General features: G+C 44.7%; 1 protein-coding gene across 2 annotated transcripts in view; it reads right to left on the minus strand.

Annotated features, from left to right (window-relative positions):
- Positions 1 to 25,847, minus strand: part of RAB5B (RAB5B, member RAS oncogene family) — a 55,229-nt gene that overhangs the window by 15,084 nt on the left and 14,298 nt on the right. For both annotated transcript variants that reach the window (XM_040425591.1, XM_040425592.1), the window contains 4 exons: positions 18,528 to 18,797; positions 18,246 to 18,397; positions 14,774 to 14,896; positions 235 to 328 (listed from right to left, as the gene is read on the minus strand). In XM_040425591.1, the coding sequence (XP_040281525.1) occupies positions 235 to 328; positions 14,774 to 14,896; positions 18,246 to 18,397; positions 18,528 to 18,690 (532 nt within the window). In that variant the 5' untranslated portion in view covers positions 18,691 to 18,797. The remainder of the gene's footprint in view (positions 1 to 234; positions 329 to 14,773; positions 14,897 to 18,245; positions 18,398 to 18,527; positions 18,798 to 25,847) is intronic.

Genomic DNA, 25,847 nt, shown 5'->3' on the forward strand with positions numbered 1-25,847 from the left:
ATCCTGATATTGATGCCCTATCCTGAAGACAGGTCACCAATATCAAAATCTCGGAAAAATCATTTAAATAAATAGGTCATGTTCACATTTTAACTTTCTCTCAGTGATCAGCATTGTTCCATGAGGTCATTCCTGCAATCAGTTATCAGTGACCCACTATCTAAAGAAATTATGTGAAAGAGATAACAGCACATTATTAGAAATAAATTGCTTCAGAGAGCAATTGAACTTTACCTATTGCAAGAAACAGATCATTGACATTCATGGCTGTCTTGGCGGATGTCTCCATAAATAACAGACTGTTATCATCTGCATACGCCTGGGCTTCCTGCAAATCAGCACAGAACAAAGAACAGGTCAAACTTTTAAATCAATGACTCTGAGGTTAAGTGAGAGAACAGCTGAAAAAAGCATTGAACTTAAAGGGGTTGTCCCAGAAAAAATATTCTGCATTTTTCAAACAACCACCTGGATCTAAACACTTTTGTAATTGCATGGAATAAAATAATTTACTACAGCCACTGAGTTATTCAATAAATGTATCTGTATAATGCCACCTGCTGTTCCTTTTTTTTTTATTACTATTATTTCACTTTTAATTATTTGCAATGCATCCATACATTTTGAACCTTTTTATTATGGGAACCTGGTCATGTGACCTCAAGTCTGACAGCAGTCCAGAGATGTCTCTAATGTGTAAACAGGAACTCTCCGGTGTGGCTGACTTTCTGTGAACTACAGAATGACATCATCATCTATCCCTCCTGGTAGCTCTCAGGCCCCTCTCCTTCCTTTTCCTTTGTATATCCCTGTATTCTGTTCAATATATAATGTCTCCCCTATGTAAAGTACCAGGAGTACAGATATATAGTAGGTGAGTATACAGTGATTAACTGCAGTTATATCAACCTCCTGACTCACACTGCCTGTCTGTGCTATCTGTGTGTGCTGACTCTCCAGTTTAGTTCTATAAGAAGTAGCTCACGCTGGTCTCCTGCAAGTAACAGTGGAAGAGAGGGCAGATTGGCTCAAGATTAGGGATGAGCGAACCCGAACTGTAAAAGTCCGGGTTCGGGTTCGGTGTTCTTTTTTCGTAAAAGTCCGGGTTCGGGTTCGGTGTTTTCTTGGCGCTTTTTGAAAGGTTGCAAAGCAGCCAATCAACAAGCGTCATACTACTTGCCCCAAGAGGCCATCACAGCCTTGCCTACTATTGGCATGGCTGTGATTGGCCAGTGCACCATGTGACCCAGCCTCTATTTAAGCTGGAGTCACGTAGCGCCGCACGTCACTCTGCTATGATCAGTATAGGGAGAGGTTGCAGCTGCGATGTTAGGGCGAGATTAGGCAGATTAACTCCTCCAAAAGACTTCATTCTGTGATCGATCTGCAGCTGTGGATCATTGAAGTGCTATTATTGACTTGCTCACTTTTTTGAGGCTGCCCAGAGCGTTTTTAGATCACTTTTTTTCTGGGGTGATCGGCGGCCATTTTGTGACTTGTGGTGCGCCAGCACGAGCTATCACCAAGTGTATTTAACCATCGATAGTGTGGTTATTTTGTGCTATATCCTACATCAGCTGCAGGCTGAGCCTGTGTCACCGAAGTGCATTTAACCATCAACAGTCTGGTTATTTTTTGGCCATATACTACATCAGCTGCAGGCTGAGCCTGTGTCACCGAAGTGCATTTAACCATCAACAGTCTGGTTATTTTTTGGCCATATATTACATCAGGGGCAAGTTGAGCCTGTCACCCAGCGCCTAAAAAATAGACCTGACATTTCTATTCAACCAAATCTGCACAGTTTTAGCTGGTCAAGTTATTTGTAGTGACCGTCAAAGCAGACTTTTTGTTCTGGGTTGAAAAAGCATTCCCAAATTTGCCATTCTGAAAATAACTAGTTTGTGGTATTTCAGGCCTACTTGAAATCTATCCCAAAAAGAAAATCTTACATTGAAGTTATTGATAGTATCATTCAGAAAAACCTAAGACACACGCTAGCGTGCTGATAGAAGTGTCATTCTGTGATTAAACCTATAACTGTCACACAGCGCAAAAAAAAAAAAAAAACAGGTCTCACATCTCTATTCAACCAAATCTGCACAGTTTTAGCTGGTCAAGTTATTTGTAGTGACCGTCAAAGCAGACTTTTTGTTCTGGGTTGAAAAAGCATTCCCAAATTTGCCATTCTGAAAATAACTAGTTTGTGGTATTTCAGGCCTACTTGAAATCTATCCCAAAAAGAAAATCTTACATTGAAGTTATTGATAGTATCATTCAGAAAAACCTAAGACACACGCTAGCGTGCTGATAGAAGTGTCATTCTGTGATTAAACCTATAACTGTCACACAGCGCAAAAAAAAAAAAAAAACAGGTCTCACATCTCTATTCAACCAAATCTGCACAGTTTTAGCTGGTCAAGTTATTTGTAGTGACCGTAAAAGCAGACTTTTTGTTCTGGGTTGAAAAAGCATTCCCAAATTTGCCATTCTCAAAATTGTGGTGAACGGTAACAATGAGGAAAACATCTAGTAAGGATCGCGGACGCGGACATGGTCGTGGTGGTGTTAGTGGACCCTCTGGTGCTGGGAGAGGACGTGGCCGTTCTGCCACAGCCACACGTCCTAGTGAACCAACTACCTCAGGTCCCAGTAGCCAGCAGAATTTACAGCGATATTTGGTGGGGCCCAATGCCGTTCTAAGGATGGTAAGGCCTGAGCAGGTACAGGCATTAGTCAATTGGGTGGCCGAAAGTGGATCCAGCACGTTCACATTATCTCCCACCCAGTCTTCTGCAGAAAGCGCACAGATGGCGCATGAAAACCAAGCCCATCGGTTTGTCACATCACCCCCATGCATATCAGGGAAACTGTCTGAGCCTCAAGTTATGCAGCAGTCTCTTATGCTGTTTGAAGACTCTGCTGCCAGGGTTTCCCAAGGGCATCCACCTAGCCCTTCCCCAGGGGTGGAAGAGATAGAATGCACTAACGCACAACCACTTATTTTTCCTGATGATGAGGACATGGGAATACCACCTCAGCAAGTCTCTGATGATGATGAAACACAGGTGCCAACTGCTGCGTCTTTCTGCAGTGTGCAGACTGAACAGGAGGTCAGGGATCAAGACTGGGTGGAAGACGATGCAGGGGACGATGAGGTCCTAGACCCCACATGGAATGAAGGTCGTGCCACTGACTTTCACAGTTCGGAGGAAGACGCAGTGGTGAGACCGAGCCAACAGCGTAGCAAAAGAGGGAGCAGTGGGAAAAATCAGAACACCCGCCGCCAAGAGACTCCGCCTGCTACTGACCGCCGCCATCTGGGACCGAGCACCCCAAAGGCAGCTTCAAGGAGTTCCCTGGCATGGCACTTCTTCAAACAATGTGCTGACGACAAGACCCGAGTGGTTTGCACGCTGTGCCATCAGAGCCTGAAGCGAGGCATTAACGTTCTGAACCTTAGCACAACCTGCATGACCAGGCACCTGCATGCAAAGCATGAACTGCAGTGGAGTAAACACCTTAAAAACAAGGAAGTCACTCAGGCTCCCCCTGCTACATCTTCTGCTGCTGCCGCCTCGGCCTCTTCTGCTGCTGCTGCTGCCGCCGCCTCGGCCTCTTCCTCCGCCTCTGGAGGAACGTTGGCACCTGCCGCCCAGCAAACATGGGATGTACCACCAACACCACCACCTGCGTCACCAAGCATCTCAACCATGTCACACGGCAGCGTTCAGCTCTCCATCTCACAAACATTTGAGAGAAAGCGTAAATTCTCACCTAGCCACCCTCGATCCCTGGCCCTGAATGCCAGCATTTCTAAACTACTGGCCTATGAAATGCTGTCATTTAGGCTGGTGGACACACACAGCTTCAAACAGCTCATGTCACTTGCTGTCCCACAGTATGTTGTTCCCAGCCGCCACTACTTCTCTAAGAGAGCCGTGCCTTCCCTGCACAAACAAGTGTCCGATAAAATCAAGTGTGCACTGCGCAACGCCATCTGTGGCAAGGTCCACCTAACCACAGATACGTGGACCAGTAAGCATGGCCATCTCCCTAACTGCACACTGGGTAAATGTAGTGGCGGCTGGGCCCCAGGCGGAGAGCTATTTGGCGCACGTCCTTCCGCCGCCAAGGATCGCAGGGCAACATTCTTTGCCTCCTGTCTCCTCCTCCTCAGCTTCCTCCTCCTCTTCTTCCACCTGCTCATCCAGTCAGCCACACACCTTCACCACCAACTTCAGCACAGCACGGGGTAAACGTCAACAGGCCATTCTGAAACTCATATGTTTGGGGGACAGGCCCCACACCGCACAGGAGTTGTGGCGGGGTATAGAACAACAGACCGACGAGTGGTTGCTGCCGGTGAGCCTCAAGCCCGGCCTAGTGGCGTGCGATAATGGGCGAAATCTCGTTGCAGCTCTGGGACTAGCCGGTTTGACGCACATCCCTTGCCTGGCGCATGTGCTGAATTTGGTGGTGCAGAAGTTCATTCGCAACTACCCCGACATGTCAGAGCTGCTGCATAAAGTGCGGGCCGTCTGTTCGCGCTTCCGGCGTTCACATCCTGCCGCTGCTCGCCTGTCTGCACTACAGCGTAACTTCGGCCTTCCCGCTCACCGCCTCATATGCGATGTGCCCACCAGATGGAACTCCACCTTGCACATGCTGGACAGACTGTGCGAGCAGCAGCAGGCCATAGTGGAGTTTCAGCTGCAGCACGCACGGGTCAGTCGCACTGTGGATCAGGCACACTTCACCACCAATGACTGGGCCTCCATGCGAGACCTGTGTGCCCTGTTGCGCTGTTTCGAGTACTCCACCAACATGGCCAGTGGCGATGACGCCGTTATCAGCTTTACAATACCACTTCTATGTCTCCTTGAGAAAACACTTAGGGCGATGATGGAAGAGGAGGTGGCCCAGGAGGAAGAGGGGTCATTTTTAGCACTTTCAGGCCAGTCTCTTCAAAGTGACTCAGAGGGAGGTTTTTTGCAACACCAGAGGCCAGGTACAAATGTGGCCAGACAGGGCCCACTACTGGAGGACGAGGAGGACGAGGTGGAGGAGGATGAGGATGAAGCATGTTCACAGCGGGGTGGCACCCAAAGCAGCTCGGGCCCATCACTGGTGCGTGGCTGGGGGGAAACACAGGACGATGACGATACGCCTCCCACAGAGGACAGCTTGTCCTTACCTCTGGGCAGCCTGGCACACATGAGCGACTACATGCTGCAGTGCCTGCGCAACGACAGCAGAGTTGCCCACATTTTAACGTGTGCAGACTACTGGGTTGCCACCCTGCTGGATCCCCGGTACAAAGACAATGTGCCCACCTTACTTCCTACACTGGAGCGTGATAGGAAGATGCACGAGTACAAGCGCACGTTGGTAGACGCGCTACTGAGAGCATTCCCAAATGTCACAGGGGAACCAGTGGAAGCCCAAGGCGAAGGCAGAGGAGGAGCAAGAGGTCGCCAACGCAGCTGTGTCACGGCCAGCTCCGCTGAGGGCAGGGTTAGCATGGCAGAGATGTGGAAAAGTTTTGTCACCACGCCACAGCTAACTGCACCACCTCCTGATACGGAACGTGTTAGCAGGAGGCAACATTTCACTAACATGGTGGAACAGTACCTGTGCACACCCCTCCACGTACTGACTGATGGTTCGGCCCCATTCAACTTCTGGGTCTCCAAATTGTCCACGTGGCCAGAGCTAGCCTTTTATGCCTTGGAGGTGCTGGCCTGCCCGGCGGCCAGCGTTTTGTCTGAACGTGTATTCAGCACGGCAGGGGGCGTCATTACAGACAAACGCAGCCGCCTGTCTACAGCCAATGTGGACAAGCTGACGTTCATAAAAATGAACCAGGCATGGATCCCACAGGACCTGTCCATCCATTGTGCAGATTAGATATTAACTACCTCCCCTTAACAATATATTATTCTACTCCAGGGCACTTCCTCATTCAATACTATTTTTAATTTCTTTTTACCATTATACCATTGTGGGGCAACCCAAAGTTGAATGAACCTCTCCTCTGTCTGGGTGCCGGGGCCTAAATGTGTGACAGTGGCCTGTTCCAGTGGTGGGTGACGTGAAGCCTGATTCTCTGTTATGACATTCTGTGCTGACATAAGGCCAGATTCTCTGTTACGGGACCTCTCTCCTCTGCCTGGGTGCCTGGGCCTAAATGTGTGACAGTGGCCTGTTCCAGTGGTGGCTGACGTGAAGCCTGATTCTCTGCTATGACATGAAGACAGATTCTGCGCTGACATAAGGCCAGATTCTCTGTTACAGGACCTCTCTCCTCTGCCTGGGTGCCTGGGCCTAAATGTGTGACAGTGGCCTGTTCCAGTGGTGGGTGACGTGATGCCTGATTCTCTGCTATGACATGAAGACAGATTCTGCGCTGACATAAGGCCAGATTCTCTGTTACGGGACCTCTCTCCTCTGCCTGGGTGCCTGGGCCTAAATGTGTGACAGTGGCCTGTTCCAGTGGTGTTTGACGTGAAGCCTGATTCTCTGCTATGACATTAAGACAGATTCTGTGCTGACATAAGGCCAGATTCTCTGTTACGGGACCTCTCTCCTCTGCCTGGGCCTAAATGTGTGACAGTGGCCTGTTCCAGTGGTGGGTGACGTGATGCCTGATTCTCTGCTATGACATGAAGACAGATTCTGTGCTGACATAAGGCCAGATTCTCTGTTACAGGACCTCTCTCCTCTGTCTGGGTGCCGGGGCCTAAATGTGTGACAGTGGCCTGTTCCAGTGGTGGGTGACGTGAAGCTTGATTCTCTGCTATGACATGAAGACAGATTCTGCGCTGACATAAGGCCAGATTCTCTGTTACGGGACCGCTCTCCTCTGTCTGGGTGCCGGGGCCTAAATGTGTGACAGTGGCCTGTTCCAGTGGTGTGTGACGTGAAGCCTGATTCTCTGCCATGACATGAAGACTGATTCTGTGCTGACATGAAGCCAGATTCTCTGCTATGGCATGAAGAGACTGATTCTCTGCTGACATGAAGCCAGATTCTTTGCTATGGCATGAAGAGACTGATTCTCTGCTGACGTGAAGCCAGATTCTCTGCTATGGGACCTCTGTCCAATTGATATTGGTTCATTTTTATTTTTTTAATTTTAATTTTAATTCATATCCCTATCCACATTTGTTTGCAGGGGATTTACCTACATGTTGCTGCCTTTTGCAGCCCTCTAGCTCTTTCCTGGGCTGTTTTACAGCCTTTTTAGTGCCCAAAAGTTCGGGTCCCCATTGACTTCAATGGGGTTCGGGTTCGGGACGAAGTTCGGGTCGGGTTCGGATCCCGAACCCGAACATTTCCGGGAAGTTCGGCCGAACTTCTCGAACCCGAACATCCAGGTGTTCGCTCAACTCTACTCAAGATGCATCACAAAAGAGAACATGTAGACTCAACAGTGTGAGAGGATAGCAGCTGTGTCACTGATCTGTCATGGCTGCCATTACACAGCGCAGTACAGTGTGGCGAGATTCTGCCCCCTCTGACTCTGCAAAGCCAGGCATGATGGGAAATGTAGATTTAATTAGGAAAACCCTAACTGAGGGAGAAAAAGGAGTTGACAACCCACAAATTACACATCAATTTGGTATACACAAGAGCCTCTATCTTATTCTTTAGTAATGGCCTACACTATATAGGCAGAGAAAAAAAAATCCTTGAGTGCTTCTTTAATTAGAATAGGGCTTATGCACAATACTTGCTGGGCACTAGATGAGGTCTCAGTAACTTTCCCACCTGGAGTACAGCAGCATCCACACCCGGGATCAGATCGGGCATCACATTATGCCTGCACAAACCCTTTAACAATATGTATTAGAAAACTTGTGACGAAATAGTGGGCTGAAAAAGCCCCAAAATTGCCAATCAGTTGGGTATAAGAATAGTATTTAGTAAGTTCTTTATTGTGGCCACTCATAGCAAGAGTTTGCATAGCATATAAAGAGCAGTACTGTAAAGAGGCATATTATAGCAGCAGAAAAACATATGAGAAAATAAAAACCCTACAAACAGCCTATATCTTACACAAAGAGGTCATGTCCGTAAAATCACCAATAAAGAAGAGGCAATAAACATTAATGCTAGAAGATACAGAAAATATGGCTCAGGCAATAAACCACTTGCAATTTCAGACTATCTTTACACAGTTGCTATTCCATTAAACACCCCTACCCCACCCCTCCCTTCACAACTCGACAGACATAAAGGGATAGTCCAGCCTGAAGTATTTATCACCTAACCCCCAGCCAGACCATCAAGCCACACAATACCCCACAGCCACAATACCAGGAGCACTCCGAATTAAGCGGGGACCAACTGAGGTGTTTTTAGGGTTAGCTTCTACTCCTCATCTGTCAAATGGCCTAACTTCCCTGTGCAAGCAGCACCTCAGTCAAGCATCTAACCCAAAGTATCCCTTTTAGCATTTATCCAGTGTCCCAATAAATAGTTTCCAAAACCAATAAAGACTTCCAAGTTAACTTTTTTGGTAAAAAAAGAATGTCCTGTTTTTTTCGGTAATAACTGTGCATCTTATAGTGCGAATGCCATTGTGGAAGCGGTCATTAGTATGCAGGAGGTGCGAGGAGTGAAGCGCTGTGCTGGCTGTACTCGCCGCTCCTTGATCTTCTTCCAGGCCCCACTCTGCACTGTGTCCTGACTGCGTACAGCATCTGGACGTAGTGCACACTATGACCTGACGCTGTGCCTGGAAGAAGACCTCGGAGCGATGAGAGCAGGAAGAGTGGTCCTGAGCAAGTTCATTTTTGTTTTGTCTGATCGAGCTTGGGGGTCTGATCTGTGGTCTGAGGAGGAATGGGGGTCTGAGAAAGAAATCTGATTGGGTAGAACCAAAAAGTCCTATTCTATATTTATCCATCCCCATAACTAGAACAGCTTGAATATCAATGATATAAACAGAAAATACCAGGAGCTTTTGATGTTCTTCCGGATGAAGCTCACGCAAAACGCTCACCGAGGTGGCCGCGATTTCAGCAGCATAGAGTGAGGTTTGAAATGTTATACTTCTTATATACAGCTACACTATTACACTTAGATGTGACTAGGGCTTCTTCATATTAGCCGTCCAGCCTTTTTCCCCCTGGCATTAGTACAAAAAACACTGGAAGGCAACACAAGATAGTTTCACATGGGACCAATTCTGCAGGCAGAGTTCTCTGTGAGCTGGACAGGGAAAAGCATGCAATGACTGTCGCTCCTGCAGGTGCACAATTCAGTTATTATATGTGTCTGGCACAGACAAGGAAGAAGTAGCTGGACACAATTGTCATTAGTGAGCCATCGCTATTTCTATAAATAAGAAGTATAAGTAGAATGAACAAAGTCCTTTATTTCTTCCAAAGGTAAAACAATACAAGGCCGGGGCAAGACGACTCGCACACAAAGTAGAAGAAGTAGCGACGGCCGTTTTGCCCGCTTCCTCAGGCCACTATCGTCATCACGCACGCACTCGCCTCACTTATACGTCATCACGCGGGGTTGCCATAGAAAACCACAGACGCCACCCCGTACTGACATATTTACACACTAACAATAACAAATACCACATATATGGATAAATAACATTATATGCATTACAGAAATACACTTAAGTCATTTTTATCATTTAACCCTAAAGGGCCCATGGCTCTTGAACGCATAAGCCACACTGCTTCCTTCTGTAGAAGGAGGCGATGTCCATCGCCACCCTGTGGTGGGTTCAGGACTAACTCAATACCTGCAAAACTTAGCGATCTTGGATCCCCCCCCCCCCATGTTCATCTCTTACATGCTCAAACAATCTGGGACATCCTTTCCATGACTTTATTGAGTTGATATCTTCTCTGAACCTCTCATACATGCATCTTATTGTTTTTCCAACATAGAAACGTCCACACTGACATGTCACTAAATATACCACAAATGTACTTCTACGTGTTATAAAACGGGTCACCTTGTGATAAACCCCTCCAAAACTGAGGGTTTTACTTTGAGAGTTATATTTGGAAAAAGACCCTTTAGACATGGCACCAGGAGGAGCCGAAGAAAGACCAAGGATTGTCAGAAAATCTACCCGCAAGAAGAAGCAGGTCTCCTGGAGACAGTGACTTCCTCTGTGAAATCTGCATTTAAAGAGAACATCGTTGTTAACCTCACTGGCCACGACCTGCCACCAAGCTGTGTCTCAGTCCTGACTAAGGGCCTGGGTTACAGCCTGGTGGAACAGTTTGATTTGGTTGGCTTTGAAATCGATTTATTTAAATCCATACGTAAGACATACCATCATAAGATGTTTAGTGATGTACCCCAACAGGAGAAGGATAAGAAACAGGGAGAGATTCCAGTAAATGTTGGTCCCTTGGGTTTTAATATCATTACCCAGTTTAATGAATCTGAGATTTCTTGTTTAGAGCTTTGGACTAATAGGGATTTTAATGATGAGATCGAGAGCTATAGGTTTGATGGAGGGGTGAAGTCCACGTTTTGTCCTCCCTTGTCTGCTGGCAGAAATATTGACATCTTTTATCATCAGGTGTTAAAGGATATTAGAGCATTGTTGTATCCAGTAGCTAAAGATAATATAAGTTTGGAAGAAAAAGCAGGTTTGGAGTGGATTCGATCTCAGAAAGATGGTGGTGGTGAAACCAGCAGACAAGAGAGGAAATGTGGTGTTGATGACCAGGGAGCATTATGCTATGGAGTCTTTGAGGCAATTAAAGGATGATTAAATGTATGAGATGCTTTATATGGACTCCGTGGCGGATATTCAGCATCGTCTTAAAATTATGTTACACAAATATGAGATATTAGACTTTTTGCCGAGTCGTATGATAGAGAAACTTATACCATTGTACCCTACTTTCTACCCAAGATCCATAAGTCGCTGATCCAACCCCCTATTGTGGCGGGGGATTTGCTCGGTGACCGAACCACTATCTAAATATGTGGATTGGTTACGGAGACCACTATTGAGTAGTGCTCCTGCTTATTTACATGACACAAATGACTTCCTCTTGGCTCTGGGAGATTTCCATTGCCAGGAGGGGGTCATTATTGTGTCCTTGGACGTGGAGAGTCTGTATACCCGGATACCGCATGAGGCGGGTATCACAGCGGTTATGGATGTCCTGGGCAAAATGAAAACGAGTGGTCTCTTTTGCAAATTCATTAGAGAAGCCTTGGATTTCATTTTGACCAATAAGGTGTTTAGGTTTGGGGATCAATGGTATAGACAGAAACATGGTACTGCCATGGGAACCCTGCATCTTCTACGTATGCTAATATCTATTTATCCAGGTTTGAAGATAAATACATATTCTCTGCAAGTAATCAATTTTTACACTACACTCAGCTGTTCTTGAGGTATGTTGACGATATCTTTATAGTGTGGTCAGGGACAAAAACCCATTGCATAGAGTTTGTTACGTAATTGAATGAGACTAATGACATGAATATGAGATTCACTTTGAATTATGGAGGTGCCACCCTGGAATTCTAGGATGTGGCTGTCACAGTTAGTGGCAGTGATTTGGTTACGAAGGGGTATCGCAAACCCACGGCGACCAACTGTTTGATGCACTATAGCAGTTTTCATCCTCAGAATGTGAAAGAATCGGTTCCCTATGGACAATTCATCAAACTAAGAAGGATTAATGGTACCGAGGAAAGATATAGAACACAGGCCCTGGAATTGAAGAGACACCTCCTGGATAGGGGTTACCCTGAGAAATTTCTTGAAGTAGCTATGGAAAAAGGGGGGGGGGGGGGGTTCCCAACATGAATTATTAGGGGGTAGAGAGAATAGAAGAAACAAAAAGAATGATCAAAATAGGTTTACATTTTCATTCAAGTATAGCCCCATGGCAGATCCGATATGGAGGCAATATATAACAATTGGGACATCTTGAAAAATGATGTCAGCTTGTCAGACCGTGCTAAGAAAAGAAAAAAACCCTAATTACATTTAGGAGGGGTTATACCATCAAGGATAGACTAGTGAGTCGCCGCTATGTAGAAATAAGAAGTAGTAACTGGTTGCAGGATAGGAGACCTAAGAGCAATTTCAGGTGTGGAAATCGTTCTTTTTGCAAATATAACTCTCAAAGTAAAACCCTCAGTTTTGGAGGGGTTTATCACAAGGTGACCCGTTTTATAACACGTAGAAGTAAGTTTGTGGTATATTTAGTGACATGTCAGTGTGGACGTGTCTATGTTGGAAAAACAATAAGATGCATGTATGAGAGGTTCAGAGAAGATATCAACTCAATAAAGTCATGGAAAGGATGTCCCAGATTGATTGAGCATGTAAGAGATGAACATGGGGGGGGGATCCAAGATCCCTACGTTTTGCAGGTATTGAGTTAGTCCTGAACTCACCACAGGGGGGCGATAGACATCGCCTCCTTCTACAGAAGGAAGCAGTGTGGCTTATGCGTTCAAGCGCCATGGGCCCTTTAGGGTTAAATGATAAAAATGACAAGTGTATTTCTATAATGCATATAATGTTATTTATCCATATATGTGGTATTTGTTATTGTTAGGGTGGCGTCTGTGTTTTCTATGGCAACCCCGCGTGATGACGTATAAGTGAGGTGCGTGTGTGATGACGATAGTGGCCTGAGGAAGCGAGCAAAACGGCCGTCGCTACTTCTTCTACTTTGTGTGAGCCGTCTTGCCCCGGCCTTGTATGGTTTTATCTTTGGAAGAAATAAAGGACATTTTGCAGTGGTGAGTGCCGCCTACTTATACTTCTTATTTATACATGAACTACTGACTAAGGCTGGAGCACCGCATTACGGATATACAGAGACGCTGAGATCCAGTTTTGTTCTTTGGGACGTGGGCTGTACCACCTATACTTCATCTTTAATACATACAGCCATTGTTATTTACTCTATGGGCTGTTTGTTAGCTCTCATCTGCCAACGCTTGACATGTAGGGGAAGGAGGGTTTTTTTGGCAGACATATTTGCATAACTTTACTCACAGTCTTCAAATGTGTGCATTGAACATACTGTCCAAACGTGATGTTTCACAAGGGAAATATATATATATATAACACAAATAGTGCAGCAGCACAGTCAGACACGATGTACCGGGTGCAAAATCCCCACAGAGGTCGGCTATTCCTCCACAAAATATCTCAAACGAATGATGAGGCAGCACTTCCAGTATAGGGTGAACGGGTGGGGACCCCAAACTTTATTCAAGCAACGTTTCGGCCTGCTCAATGAGGCCTTTCTCAAGCTACATAACAGTGCATATGACAAGGTATATATACCCACAGTACGATACAAATAAATTACAATCTGTGGTTAGGCGTGTCTACAACCTAGTCACATGATCATTAACCATATGACCACGTGACATAAGTGTATATTAAACATTCTCATATTGGGAGCATACAAAAGTTACATAAGTAATCGTAATAGTATCAAACATAATATATAAAAATAACATTTCTGTGCCTCCATTACATTTAAATAGAATATATATCACTCTATTTAGTACGTGATTACACATAATAAACACTGTGCAGGAAGTGTTGAGTGCATAGGGGGTTAAAAACATCAGTTATCAGTACAGCTGTACCTTATTACAAGTTAAAAACAACAGGACGGAGCTCACCACACAGACACTTCGAACCGGCCAGCATTGGCGTCCCCTCGTCGGCGGTGCGCATGCGCCGAGCCAGACGCCACTTGCCACGCCCCCGACGCAGCCGCGCTCCCACGTAATAGCTCCATGGACCGCAGCGTCATCCATTGGAGCGCACCGTAAGAGAAACAGCTGCGAGGGGAGGGAGGCCAGGGCATGTGACTCTGCGTCAGACGCACCGCCCACAGGGGTGTGTTTAGTAACCATGGTGATGTAAATAGTGTAAGGACATGCGGACGTACGCGCTGACACCAGGGAGCATACATGTGCACACGATCTAAATAGCAGTGCACCTTAGGGTGCATGGAACTGGCCCAGAGGGAAGGCAATCAAACTCTGCTAAAACGCACAGAGCGATTGCTTAATCCACAATGGCCATCACCAATACACCACGCCTAACCACAGATTGTAATTGATTTGTATCGTACTGTGGGTATATATACCTTGTCATATGCACTGTTATGTAGCTTGAGAAAGGCCTCATTGAGCAGGCCGAAACGTCGCTTGAATAAAGTTTGGGGTCCCCACCCGTTCACTCTATACTGGAAGTGCTGCCTCATCATTCGTTTGAGATATAGATACTGGTACTCCAGGTTTCATTCCGCACTCAAAAGTATACTGATAGGTTCAAGGGTCACCAAGTAAGGGAGATATCAAGTTTTGAGCAGTGAGGGTCCAAGTGTTGAGACCCCCACCAATTTCTAGAAAGAGGGGAGAGAGGAGCTTATTGTGCTCTCTCTCCTCGCTGCAGGGGACGGAATTGAGGTGGGCTTTAACCGAGGAGAAAGAGGACGATATGCAGGCGCTGCTTTCTCTTCATTCTAGAAATTGGTGGGGGTCATCTCCTATATATCTCTATATGTCAACTGTTTTACCAAAACTCGGTCACCCTTTAATCTGGGATTTAGACGGTGCACCCCTGTGGGGACAGGGTCCAAAAAGGAGTGATGACAACTGCTGTACAGCGCGGCAGAATGTGTTGGCGCTATAGATAATAATAATAATAAAAATAAAAAAAAGCGCATGCATATACACAAAGAACTGAGGAAACAGATAAAGGTCACAGTACGTTTGGACTCACTTCATACTCCACCATACGCTTGTTAGTGAGGTCAGCCTTGTTGCCAGAAAGGGCTATGACAATGTTTGGACTGGCTTGTCTCTGCAGCTCTTTAACCCATGTCTTCGCTCTGGCAAACGTCTCCTGCAATGAGAAACCAGAGAGTTAAAAGGAAGTGAAAGACAGCATAGAAAGCTGAAATACGGCTTCCATCTATTGTTATCTGTGCTTACTTTTATCATCTGCTTATGTATATCCTTTTTAAAAGCATCACTGTTTTTTCACATATACTGACCTCTAGTGGCCAAACAGACTACACTGCAGACTGGTCCGAGAAATAGCACTGCATCTTACAACCTAATGTACGGACAGTATAAGACACAAAAGGAGGTATACGTGTAGGATAAATATATGAAGCAAACAAAAAAAAAAAAAAAATCATTCAGAATAACCTAAAGTTGGTCGACTGAAGGAAAAATGTAAACAAGAAAATAAACTCAAATATTTTGGCAATTGTATTTATTCAGATAGGAGTCTAAAAATCTATCAAGACCTAAAATAAATGCCAAAATTCTATGGGGCCCTTTTCTTCCATTGCATGGCTCAGTAAAACAAATGAAACATGTCCTATGCTTGTCTGTGAAAATCAGGACATGGCCCCATTGAAGTCTATGGGTCAGCAAAAAAACAGAATAAAATCCTTTTTTTGCGGACATGTTGAACTGTACACAAAAAAAATGGATCCGCATTTTTGCGGACAGCATACGGCCGTCTGATTGAGCCCTAACTCTAAGGCTGCTTTCACATGGCAGCGTGTGGTCAGTGTAACGGCACATTTCCTGGACTGACCGCAGATCATGTGCGCCAAACTCACTGCCTCATAGTGATCTATGAAGATGTCACTACTGTCCAGTACTCTAGTGATGCTGGGTGTACAGGACGGCAGACCCACGGTCAAGCTGGAACTCACAGCATCATCACTATGATGTAACAAGTTCGGCTCACACGCCGTGGTTGGTGCGGGAAACGCAGTCGTTACACGGCCCATGTTTCACAAGACCACACATGGTAGTGTGAAAGTATTAGCTAAGGTGATCCACAACATCACAACTTTTACCTCCATCATCCAAAGTAAGGCTGGGTTCACATCACGTTTTATGCCTCCGTTTGAAGTATACGTTAGGAAAAAAAAATGAATACAAAAACGCAGCACACCATGTTCTTGTATCCTGTCAAGTCCGGAAAAAAGAATGTATACTTTTTTCTTTTACCATGATAAAAAAAAAAGTATACGTTTTTTTTTTTTACAATGGAACTCAATGGTGAACGGATGCCACTCTGATGAAAGTATCCATTTTTATTTTTTGTATACATTAAATGGATGTCAAAAACGTGATGTGAGCCCACCCTGAACCTAACAAACTAGACCATTTATTACAAAGTTCAGCCTGGACGTCACTTATACCGTGCCCATTGCACCTGTAGTTGGCACCATACAACACGACGGGCCTCATTTATCAAAGCTGACCTTGCTGCCCACAGCAACCAGAGTTCAGCTTTCATTTTTTACATCTAGAAGAAATGAAAGCTGCAATGTGATTGGCTGTTATGGCTAACAAGCCAAGACTTTCTAAACCAATGGATTAATAATTGAAGCCTATACATGCACCATATATGTTATTCTCATAAAAGTCTGTACATTTTACGTATTGCTATGTGCATGACTCATTTCCTAATTGCTTAGAAACAAATTAAAATTCCTCTAATCCAATGCTAAAGAACAGAGCAGAAAACAAAAACAAAAAAAGCCCTGACAAAAAGACAGATACAGTTGCAAGAAAAAGTATGTGAACCCTTTGGAATTATATGGATTTCTGCACAAGTTGGTCATAAAATGTGATCTGATCTTCATCTAAGTCACAACAATAGACAATCACAGTCTGCTTAAACTAATAACACACAAAGAATTAAATGCTACCTTGTTTTTATTGAACACACCATGTAAACATTCACAGAGCAGGTGGAAAAAGTATGTGAACCCCTAGACTAATGACATCTCCAAGAGCTAATTGGAGTGAGGTGTCAGCCAACTGGAGTCCAATCAATGAGATAAGATTGGAGGTGTTGGTTACAGCTGCCCTGCCCTATAAAAAAACACACACACCAGTTCTGGGTTTGCTTTTCACAAGAAGCATTGCCTGATGCGAATGATGCCTTGCACAAAAGAGCTCTCAGAAGACTTACGATTAAGAATTCTTGACTTGCATAAAGCTGGAAAGGGTTATAAAAGTATCTACAAAAGCCTTGCTGTTCATCAGTCCACAGTAAGACAAATTGTCTATAAATGGAGAAAGTTCAGCACTGCTGCTACTCTCCCTAGGAGACTGCAAGAGCACAGTGCAGACTGCTCAATGAGGTGAAGAAGAATCCTAGAGTGTCAGCTAAAGACTTACAAAAGTCCCTGTTAGCGAATCTACGATGCGTAAAACACTAAACAAGACTGTATTTCATGGGAGGATACCACAGAGGAAGCCACTGCTGTCCCAAAAAAACATTGCTGCACGTTTAGTTTACACAAGAGCATCTGGATGTTCCACAGCAGTACTGGCAAAATATTCTGTGGACAGATGAAACCAAAGTTGAGTTGTTTGGAAGAAACACACAACATTATGTGTGGAGAAAAAGAGGCACAGCACACCAACATCAAAACCTCATCCCAACTGTGAAGTATGGTGGTGGGGGCATCATGGTTTGGGGCTGCTTTGCTGCGTCAGCGCCTGGACGGATTGCTATCATCGAAAGAAAAATGAATTCCCAAGTTTATCAAGACATTTTACAGGAGAACTTAAGGCCTTCTGTCCACCAGCTGAAGCTCAACAGAAGATGGGTGTTGCAACAGGACAACGACCCAAAGCATAGAAGTAAATCAACAACAGAATGGCCTAAACAGAAGAAAATACGCCTTCTGAAGTGGCGAATACGCCTTCAGGAGTGGCCCAGTCAGAGTCCTGACCTCAAACCGATTGAGATGCTGTGGCATGACCTCAAGTAAGCGATTCACACCAGACATCCCAAGAATATTGCTGAACTGAAACAGTTCAGCAAAGAGGAATAAATGGTCAAGAATTACTCCTGACCGTTGTGCCCATCTGATCTGCAACTACAGGAAACTTTGGTTGAAGTTATTGCTGCCAAAGGAGGTTTAACCAGTTATTAAATCCAAGGGTTCACATACTTTTTCCACCTGCACTTACATGGTGTGTTCAATAAAAACGTGGTAACATTTAATTCTTTGTGTGTTATTAGTTTAAGCAGACTGTGATTGTCTATTGTTGTGACTTAGATGAAGATCAGATCACATTTTATGACCAATTTGTGCAGAAATCCATATCATTTCAAAGGGTTCACATACTTTTTCTTGCAACTGTATGCGTCTGCAGCGCAACAATGTAACGACGCCTTCCTGCCATCTTCCGAACGACGACGACTTTACCTGGTTGGTGATGTCATACACCACAATTGCAGCTTGTGCTCCCCGATAGTACATGGGTGCCAGGCTGTGATACCGTTCTTGCCCTGCTGTATCCCAGATCTCAAATTTTACCGTAGTGTCATCCAGACAAACAGACTGTGTAAGAAATGCAGCTACAAAAAGGCACAAAAAAAATATAGGACAAATTGGGATTAGGAAAAATGGGAAAAGGAAATAAGACTACAATACATGGTAGGACTAAGATGAAATTCTGCATTCTTTACCGTGTATGTGACGACCTACCTCCTATTGTGCTCTCCTGGAATTCATGAAACTGTCCTTTGACGAAACGTAGAACCAGACTTGACTTGCCGACCGCAGATTCACCGAGCAATACCAACTTAAACTGACAGATCTTACTGGCCTGAGACTGACCGTTTGGCCTCGCTGCTCCTCTCCCGGCCATTTCCTGAAGACAAAATTACAAGGAACGCTCCAGAAGATGGAGAAATGAAAAGGGACCTTCTCAGGCTTGTGCTGAAGGGAAGCAGCAGGTCCAGACGAGGTCAAAATCTACAAAACATGAAAAGGGAATCATTACACTGATCTGAATGGAGCTGCGGCTGAGCATGCAGGTTCAACGGAAAGAGGCGATAAGGTGGAGCAGTTGGTATCCTTCAGAAAGCGACGGTCGCAATTTGTTGCTATGAGCGACTCCATTCTTCCTTTACAATACTTTGGATAAACCTCCCTCCTTGCCCGATCAATATCTGCAAAACCAAGCCCAGGAGTGTAATTCTCCCCCAGGACACACATATACACCTCATTGTTGTCCTGACTCCGGGCAGGCACTTGTGACGAACACTACTGCTGCCAATACAAGAGGAAACAAAGGACAATCGGAAAAGTTAATCCTTCTCGTCCTGTGACCGCTGCAGGCAGGTCAACATCACATGCTTGGGATCATTTATTCCTATAAATCTTGGATTTTGGTGACAATCAGTAGAAAAGCAGTCAACCTTAACAAGCACCCTAAAAGGTTGGATTCACACACAGCATTTAGGTTCGATTTGTTTTCAAGGCATTTTGATGTTTATGTGGCTAAAGTGCTGCACTCAGATGTCAATTATATGAAGTATATCAGAAGGTCTTGTGGCATTTGGGGGGGGGGGGGGGGGGGGTCAGTGGCTTTTTTTCAGGCGTCTTCAGAAATGCATGTACCACGACGACACAAATAAAACAAACTCTACAAGCATTAAAACACTAGAAACAAAACATAAAAACACTACAAACAAGCATAAAAAAACACTACAAATGTAAAAAAAAAAAAAAAAGCCTTTTACTGTAGGCATTTTTAAAACGTTTTAAAAAGCAGTAAAAAAAAAAGCCAAAAGAAAGCTCCGGAAATATAAAATACGCCACACTCACTACATATTACACGCCTAATACAAAATCATGAGTAGATACCATGTAGAGAGTGACTGGTAAATCCACTTCATTTACAGATAGCAATAAATTGGAATGATTCATTCGTTTCCCAATGAGTATAATAAATAGGGTTTAGTCTAAATCCACAAAATCAGTGAGATCATAATAGATCGTGCAGACCATTCAGAGGTGACAGGTACTTCTCAGGTTATACTGCTATGAATGGCGTCCAAACTGATAGTACTGAGGACTAAATTCTCGTCACCGATTTTCAGTTGATGGTTTGATAATTTACTATGTATAAACAGGGTTTTAGACCCATCACATAAAGCCTCATTCACACATCCGTGTCCATGCTTAAGTCCGTGAGCAGGTGGTCAGTGATGCATCCGTGAAGCTGTCCGTGAAGGATCCGTGTGTCCGATTTTTGCTGTCCGTGTTTCCCCAACACTGAACAGCTGAAAAATTATTTTCAAAGCATCTCTTCTTAATGATCCGTGAAACACGGATGCAACACAGATGGCATCCGTGGTTTTTACGGACCCACAAACTATAATGGACGTGATAGATCCGTGAACACGGACAAAATAGAGCATGCATCTGTGCTAAAAACACTGATGTGCCGTCTGTGGAGAACATGTACAGCACGCGTCCGTGAAACACAGATGTGTGAATGAGGCTTAACCCTACAACAGAGACCAAGCAATACTAAACCAGAACTCCTTAAAGGGCTTGTCAGCGCTAAAGGGGTTGTCCGGGTTCAGAGCTGAACCCGGACATACCTCCATTTTCACCCAGACAGCCCCCCTGACTTGAGCATCGGAGCAGTTCATGCTCCGATGTTCTCCTTTGCCCTGCGCTAAATTGCACAGGGCAAATGCATTTTTATGAGTTCTGGTGATGTACCGGGCTCTCCATGGGGCTGACAGGAAGTCCGGTGTCGCCACCGGCACTGATGGGCGGGCTTTAGTGCTGCCCTAGCCAGTAAAACGGCTAGGGCAGCGCTAAAGCCCGCTCATCAGAGCCGGTGACGTCACCGAACACACTGCCGGGCGGAAGTTTCCGCCCGGCAGTGTGTTATGATAAAAAAAAAAAGAGCCCTTGCCCTGCGCGATCTAGCGCAGGGCAAGGGAGCGCACCGGAGTATGAGATGCTCCGATGCTAGCCTCAGGGGGGCTGTCTGGGTGAAAATAAGGGTATATCCGGGTTCAGCTCTGAACCCGGACAACCCCTTTAAAGGAGAAATTATAAATGGCAGGGAAGGTGTTAAAACAATAAACAAAGAGGTAGGTGGACTCTAAAAAAAAATGTGCGCAAACGTACAGTACGTTCATTTCATATCGTATGGAGGCGTTATACTCACACCCACACGTTCAAAACATCCCCGCTCCAATCCTCCTAGCTGGGCTTTGTTTACATGATGAATCGGGGGGGGGGGGGGGGGTACTCAAGTACTTTTTGTCCCCTAACTGCCCCCCTCACAGCAGGATGATCCTTTGTGCCCCCCACAGAATGAGGCCCCCTTAAATGCCCACCCAGACAAAGAGTGCAGTGATGACCCGCCATTTTAAATACCTACCCTACGTTCTCGAGCTCCATGCTTCACCACTCATAATTGGTGGTTCAGTGCTGGCAGACGCAAAGCAGCGGCATCACACCTGCCACGCTGAGCTGACTCTCCCCAGAAGGCAGATGCCTGGGAAAAGGCATCAACCATTCTGGATTTCAACATGCTTGATCCTTTGTCCCCGCAGGAGATAACCTACTACCAGGGGTCTGCCAACAACTTATTCCTCTTAGGGCTCGTTCACACGACCGTTTTTTGCGTTCCGTATACGGAACCATTTATTTCAATGGTTCCGCAAAAAAAAATATAAAAAATAATAAGGAATGTACTCCATATGCATTCTGTTTCCATATTTCCATTCCGTTGAAAGATAGAACATGTCCTATTATTGCCCTCAAATCACGTTCCGTGGCTCCATTCAAGTCGATGGGTCCGAAAAAAAAAAAAAAAAAAGGGAACACATACGAAAATGCATCCGTATCTGTTCCGTTTTTGCTGAACCATCTATTGAAAATTTTATGCCCAGCCCAATTTTGAATGTAATTACTGTATACTGTATATGCCATATGGAAAAACGGAACAAAGGATCCGTGAAAAACGGACCGCAAAACACTGAAAAAGCCATACGGTCGTGTGAAAGAGGCCTTAGAAAACACATGTACGCCCCTCAGGGAGACAGGAGAAATAGCTGTCACCTTTGAAAGTAACTACACAACTTAGAAGAAAATGCAATCAGTGTGCACTCATCACAGAGTCATTACGACTATGCCAGATCAGCTTTTCAAAGGATCCCCAGAAGTTGTCTAGTGTTGAGCGAACTTGTGTTTTCAAGTTCGGCGTACAATGTTTGGGTTCAGGTTATCTAAGAATTCCGTTCTGGATTCCGCTACCAAGGACCATGACTTATGGTCTGTGGTAGCGGAATCCTTAGATAACCCGATCCTTGTACGCCTAACCTGAAAACACAAGTTCGCTCATCCCTAGTTCCTGTCGGGTTCCAGTAATTTGAACAACAAAATGGCATTGCAGACTTTACAATGACTGCAATCAGGTATACCAGAACCCCGACTCAAAACGAAGTAAGGCCTCATGCACCCGACCGTTGTGTTTTGCGTCCGCAAATTGCGGATCCGCAAAACACAGATGGCATCCGTGTGCGTTCCGCAATTTGAGGAACGGCACGGACAGCCATTGATATAACTGCTTATTCTTTTCCGCAAAACGGACAATAGGACAGGTTATATATTTGTTGGGGACCACGGAACTCCGTGTGCTGTCCGCATCTTTTGCGGCCCTATTGAAGTGAATGGGTCCGGTATCCAAGCCGCAAAAACTGCGGCTCGGATGCGGACCAAAACAACGTTCGTGTGCATGAGGCCTAACAGTGCTAGTATATTAAAAAGTACAAAATGCGGCTCGGGTGCGGACCCATTCACTTCACAGGGGGCGAAAAGGATCCGTTGCTCCGTTCCGTGGCCACGCAAAAAAAATATAACATGTCCTATTCTTGTCTGTTTTGCGGACAAGAATAGGCATTTCTACAATGGGCCGCCCGTTCCGTAAATTGCGGAAGGCACACGGGCAGCTTCTGTTTTTTGCCGATCCGCGGTTTACGGACCGCAAAAAAACGGCACGGTTGTGTGCATGAGGCCTAAAGGTGGCAGCTTATTTCCCTCTACCTGCTAGGAACACATGCTTGCTAGATAAGAATAGCAGTCAGCACCGTCACCATAAGCGAGTCATAAAAGGCTGATGCATTTACAGTACATATACTAGACATAACTATAGACTAGAGTGACACCTAGCCGCCACTGGAAACTTATAGAAGTACACTTTTGCACAGATTTTTTTTATTTTACAGTTTATTTGCTTCTTAAATGCAAAATACTGAAGGTTTCTAAATATTCTTCATTAAAAATTTCCTCCCATGTTGATTCCTCAGAGTGTGTTTAAGTCCTTCACCTAGCTGCTGAATCTAAGGGTAGGTTCTAAGGTCAGGTAGGAACACTCAGCATTATAAATCATTACAATGCTGCGAGCCCATCTCATAGGAGCAGTGTTCAGCTCAGGAGATACTGCTCTCCCACGGAGTGTATTTTCTGCACTGAATACACGTGTTTGAAATTGTCCTTACGGTACAACCACAAGGCGCAGCCAATTAAACAAAATAGGACCGCACCGATTAGTGGGTCTGCGTTGTTAATGCCCACAGGGCACCCACAATACTGTCTGGCCATTAACAACGAAGACCAACTAAAAAGTGCTGTCCTAATTAGAATTAGCAGATTAATTACAGCCCACTGCAGCTTGTATGGCAGCAGGGCGCTTGACCATGCCACGTGGTCGTACCCTAAGAGGCAAGAGAGGGAGGATGTTGTACAGGGCACATCAGAGTGTGGAAAGGAAGGAAAGCATCCAAGCAGCTCACACAAGTGTAGAGAGAAAGCAGAGAACCCACTACCAACTCTGCAGGGAAGAGGGGAAATCACACACTCCTCAGCAGGAGAGGATGTCAATACAAGGTAAAAAAGAACCCTTATGGGCTGTGCAAGACAAAATCAGTCCAGAAATGAAGCTGTGTGCCTATATACCAGAACTGGTAAAGGCAGCAGCATCCTGGACACACAAACCTCATATCCAGTATGCACATGTACTGATACACGATAGGTGGTAAAAGCAGCAGTATCCTGGACACACGGACCTCATATCCAGCATGACCACATGAGAAATGTATAAAACTAGGAGCAGGCTGCACATCAGGGGTTTGATAATGATTGAGGGAATGAAGATTGCAGTCGGAAACTTAGTACAACTTTTTTTTATGATAACTACTAATATATCTAAAAATACTATTTTACCATGGCAATGGTATGCATAACCTTTAACCACCTCAGCCCCCAGTGCTTAAACACCCTGAAAGACCAGGCCACTTTTTACACTTCTGACCTACACTACTTTCACCGTTTATTGCTCGGTCATGCAACTTACCACCCAAATGAATTTTACCTCCTTTTCTTCTCACTAATAGAGCTTTCATTTGGTGGTATTTCATTGCTGCTGACATTTTTACTTTTTTTGTTATTAATCGAAATTTAACGATTTTTTTGCAAAAAAATGACATTTTTCACTTTCAGTTGTAAAATTTTGCAAAAAAAACGACATCCATATAGAAATTTTGCTCTAAATTTATAGTTCTACATGTCTTTGATAAAAAAAAAAATGTTTGGGTAAAAAAAAAATGGTTTGGGTAAAAGTTATAGCGTTTACAAACTATGGTACAAAAATGTGAATTTCCGCTTTTTGAAGCAGCTCTGACTTTCTGAGCACCTGTCATGTTTCCTGAGGTTCTACAATGCCCAGACAGTACAAACACCCCACAAATGACCCCATTTCTGAAAGTACACACCCTAAGGTATTCGCTGATGGGCATAGTGAGTTCATAGAACTTTTTATTTTTTGTCACAAGTTAGCGGAAAATGATGATTTTTTTTTTTTTTTTTTTTCTTACAAAGTCTCATATTCCACTAACTTGTGACAAAAAATAAAAAGTTCTATGAACTCACTATGCCCATCAGCGAATACCTTGGGGTCTCTTCTTTCCAAAATGGGGTCACTTGTGGGGTAGTTATACTGCCCTGGCATTCTAGGGGCCCAAATGTGTGGTAAAGAGTTTGAAATCAAATTCAGTAAAAAATGACGAGTGAAATCCGAAAGGTGCTCTTTGGAATATGGGCCCCTTTGCCCACCTAGGCTGCAAAAAAGTGTCACACATCTGGTATCCCCGTACTCAGGAGAAGTTGAGGAATGTGTTTTGGGGTGTCTTTTTACATATACCCATGCTGGGTGAGATAAATATCTTGGTCAAATGACAACTTTGTATAAAAAAATGGGAAAAGTTGTCTTTTGCCAAGATATTTCTCTCACCCAGCATGGGTATATATAAAATGACACCCCAAAACACATTCCCCACCTTCTCCTGAGTACGGAGATACCAGATGTGTGACACTTTTTTGCAGCCTAGGTGGGCAAAGGGGCCCATATTCCAAAGAGCACCTTTCGGATTTCACTCATCATTTTTTACAGAATTTGATTTCTAACTCCTTACCACACATTTGGGCCCCTAGAATGCCAGGGCAGTATAACTACCCCACAAGTGACCCCATTTTGGAAAGAAGACACCCCAAGCTATTCCGTGAGGGGCATGGCGAGTTCCTAGAATTTTTTATTTTTTGTCACAAGTTAGTGGAAAATGATGATTTTTTTTTTTTTTTTTTTTTTCATACAAAGTCTCATATTCCACTAACTTGTGACAAAAAATAAAAACTTCCATGAACTCACTATGCCCATCAGCGAATACCTTGGGGTCTCTTCTTTCCAAAATGGGGTCACTTGTGGGGTAGTTATACTGCCCTGGCATTCTAGGGGCCCAAATGTGTGGTAAAGAGTTTGAAATCAAATTCAGTAAAAAATGACGAGTGAAATCCGAAAGGTGCTCTTTGGAATATGGGCCCCTTTGCCCACCTAGGCTGCAAAAAAGTGTCACACATCTGGTATCCCCGTACTCAGGAGAAGTTGAGGAATGTGTTTTGGGGTGTCTTTTTACATATACCCATGCTGGGTGAGATAAA

This window comes from Bufo bufo, chromosome 3 (assembly GCF_905171765.1).
Source record: "Bufo bufo chromosome 3, aBufBuf1.1, whole genome shotgun sequence".
Taxonomy (NCBI): domain Eukaryota; kingdom Metazoa; phylum Chordata; class Amphibia; order Anura; family Bufonidae; genus Bufo; species Bufo bufo.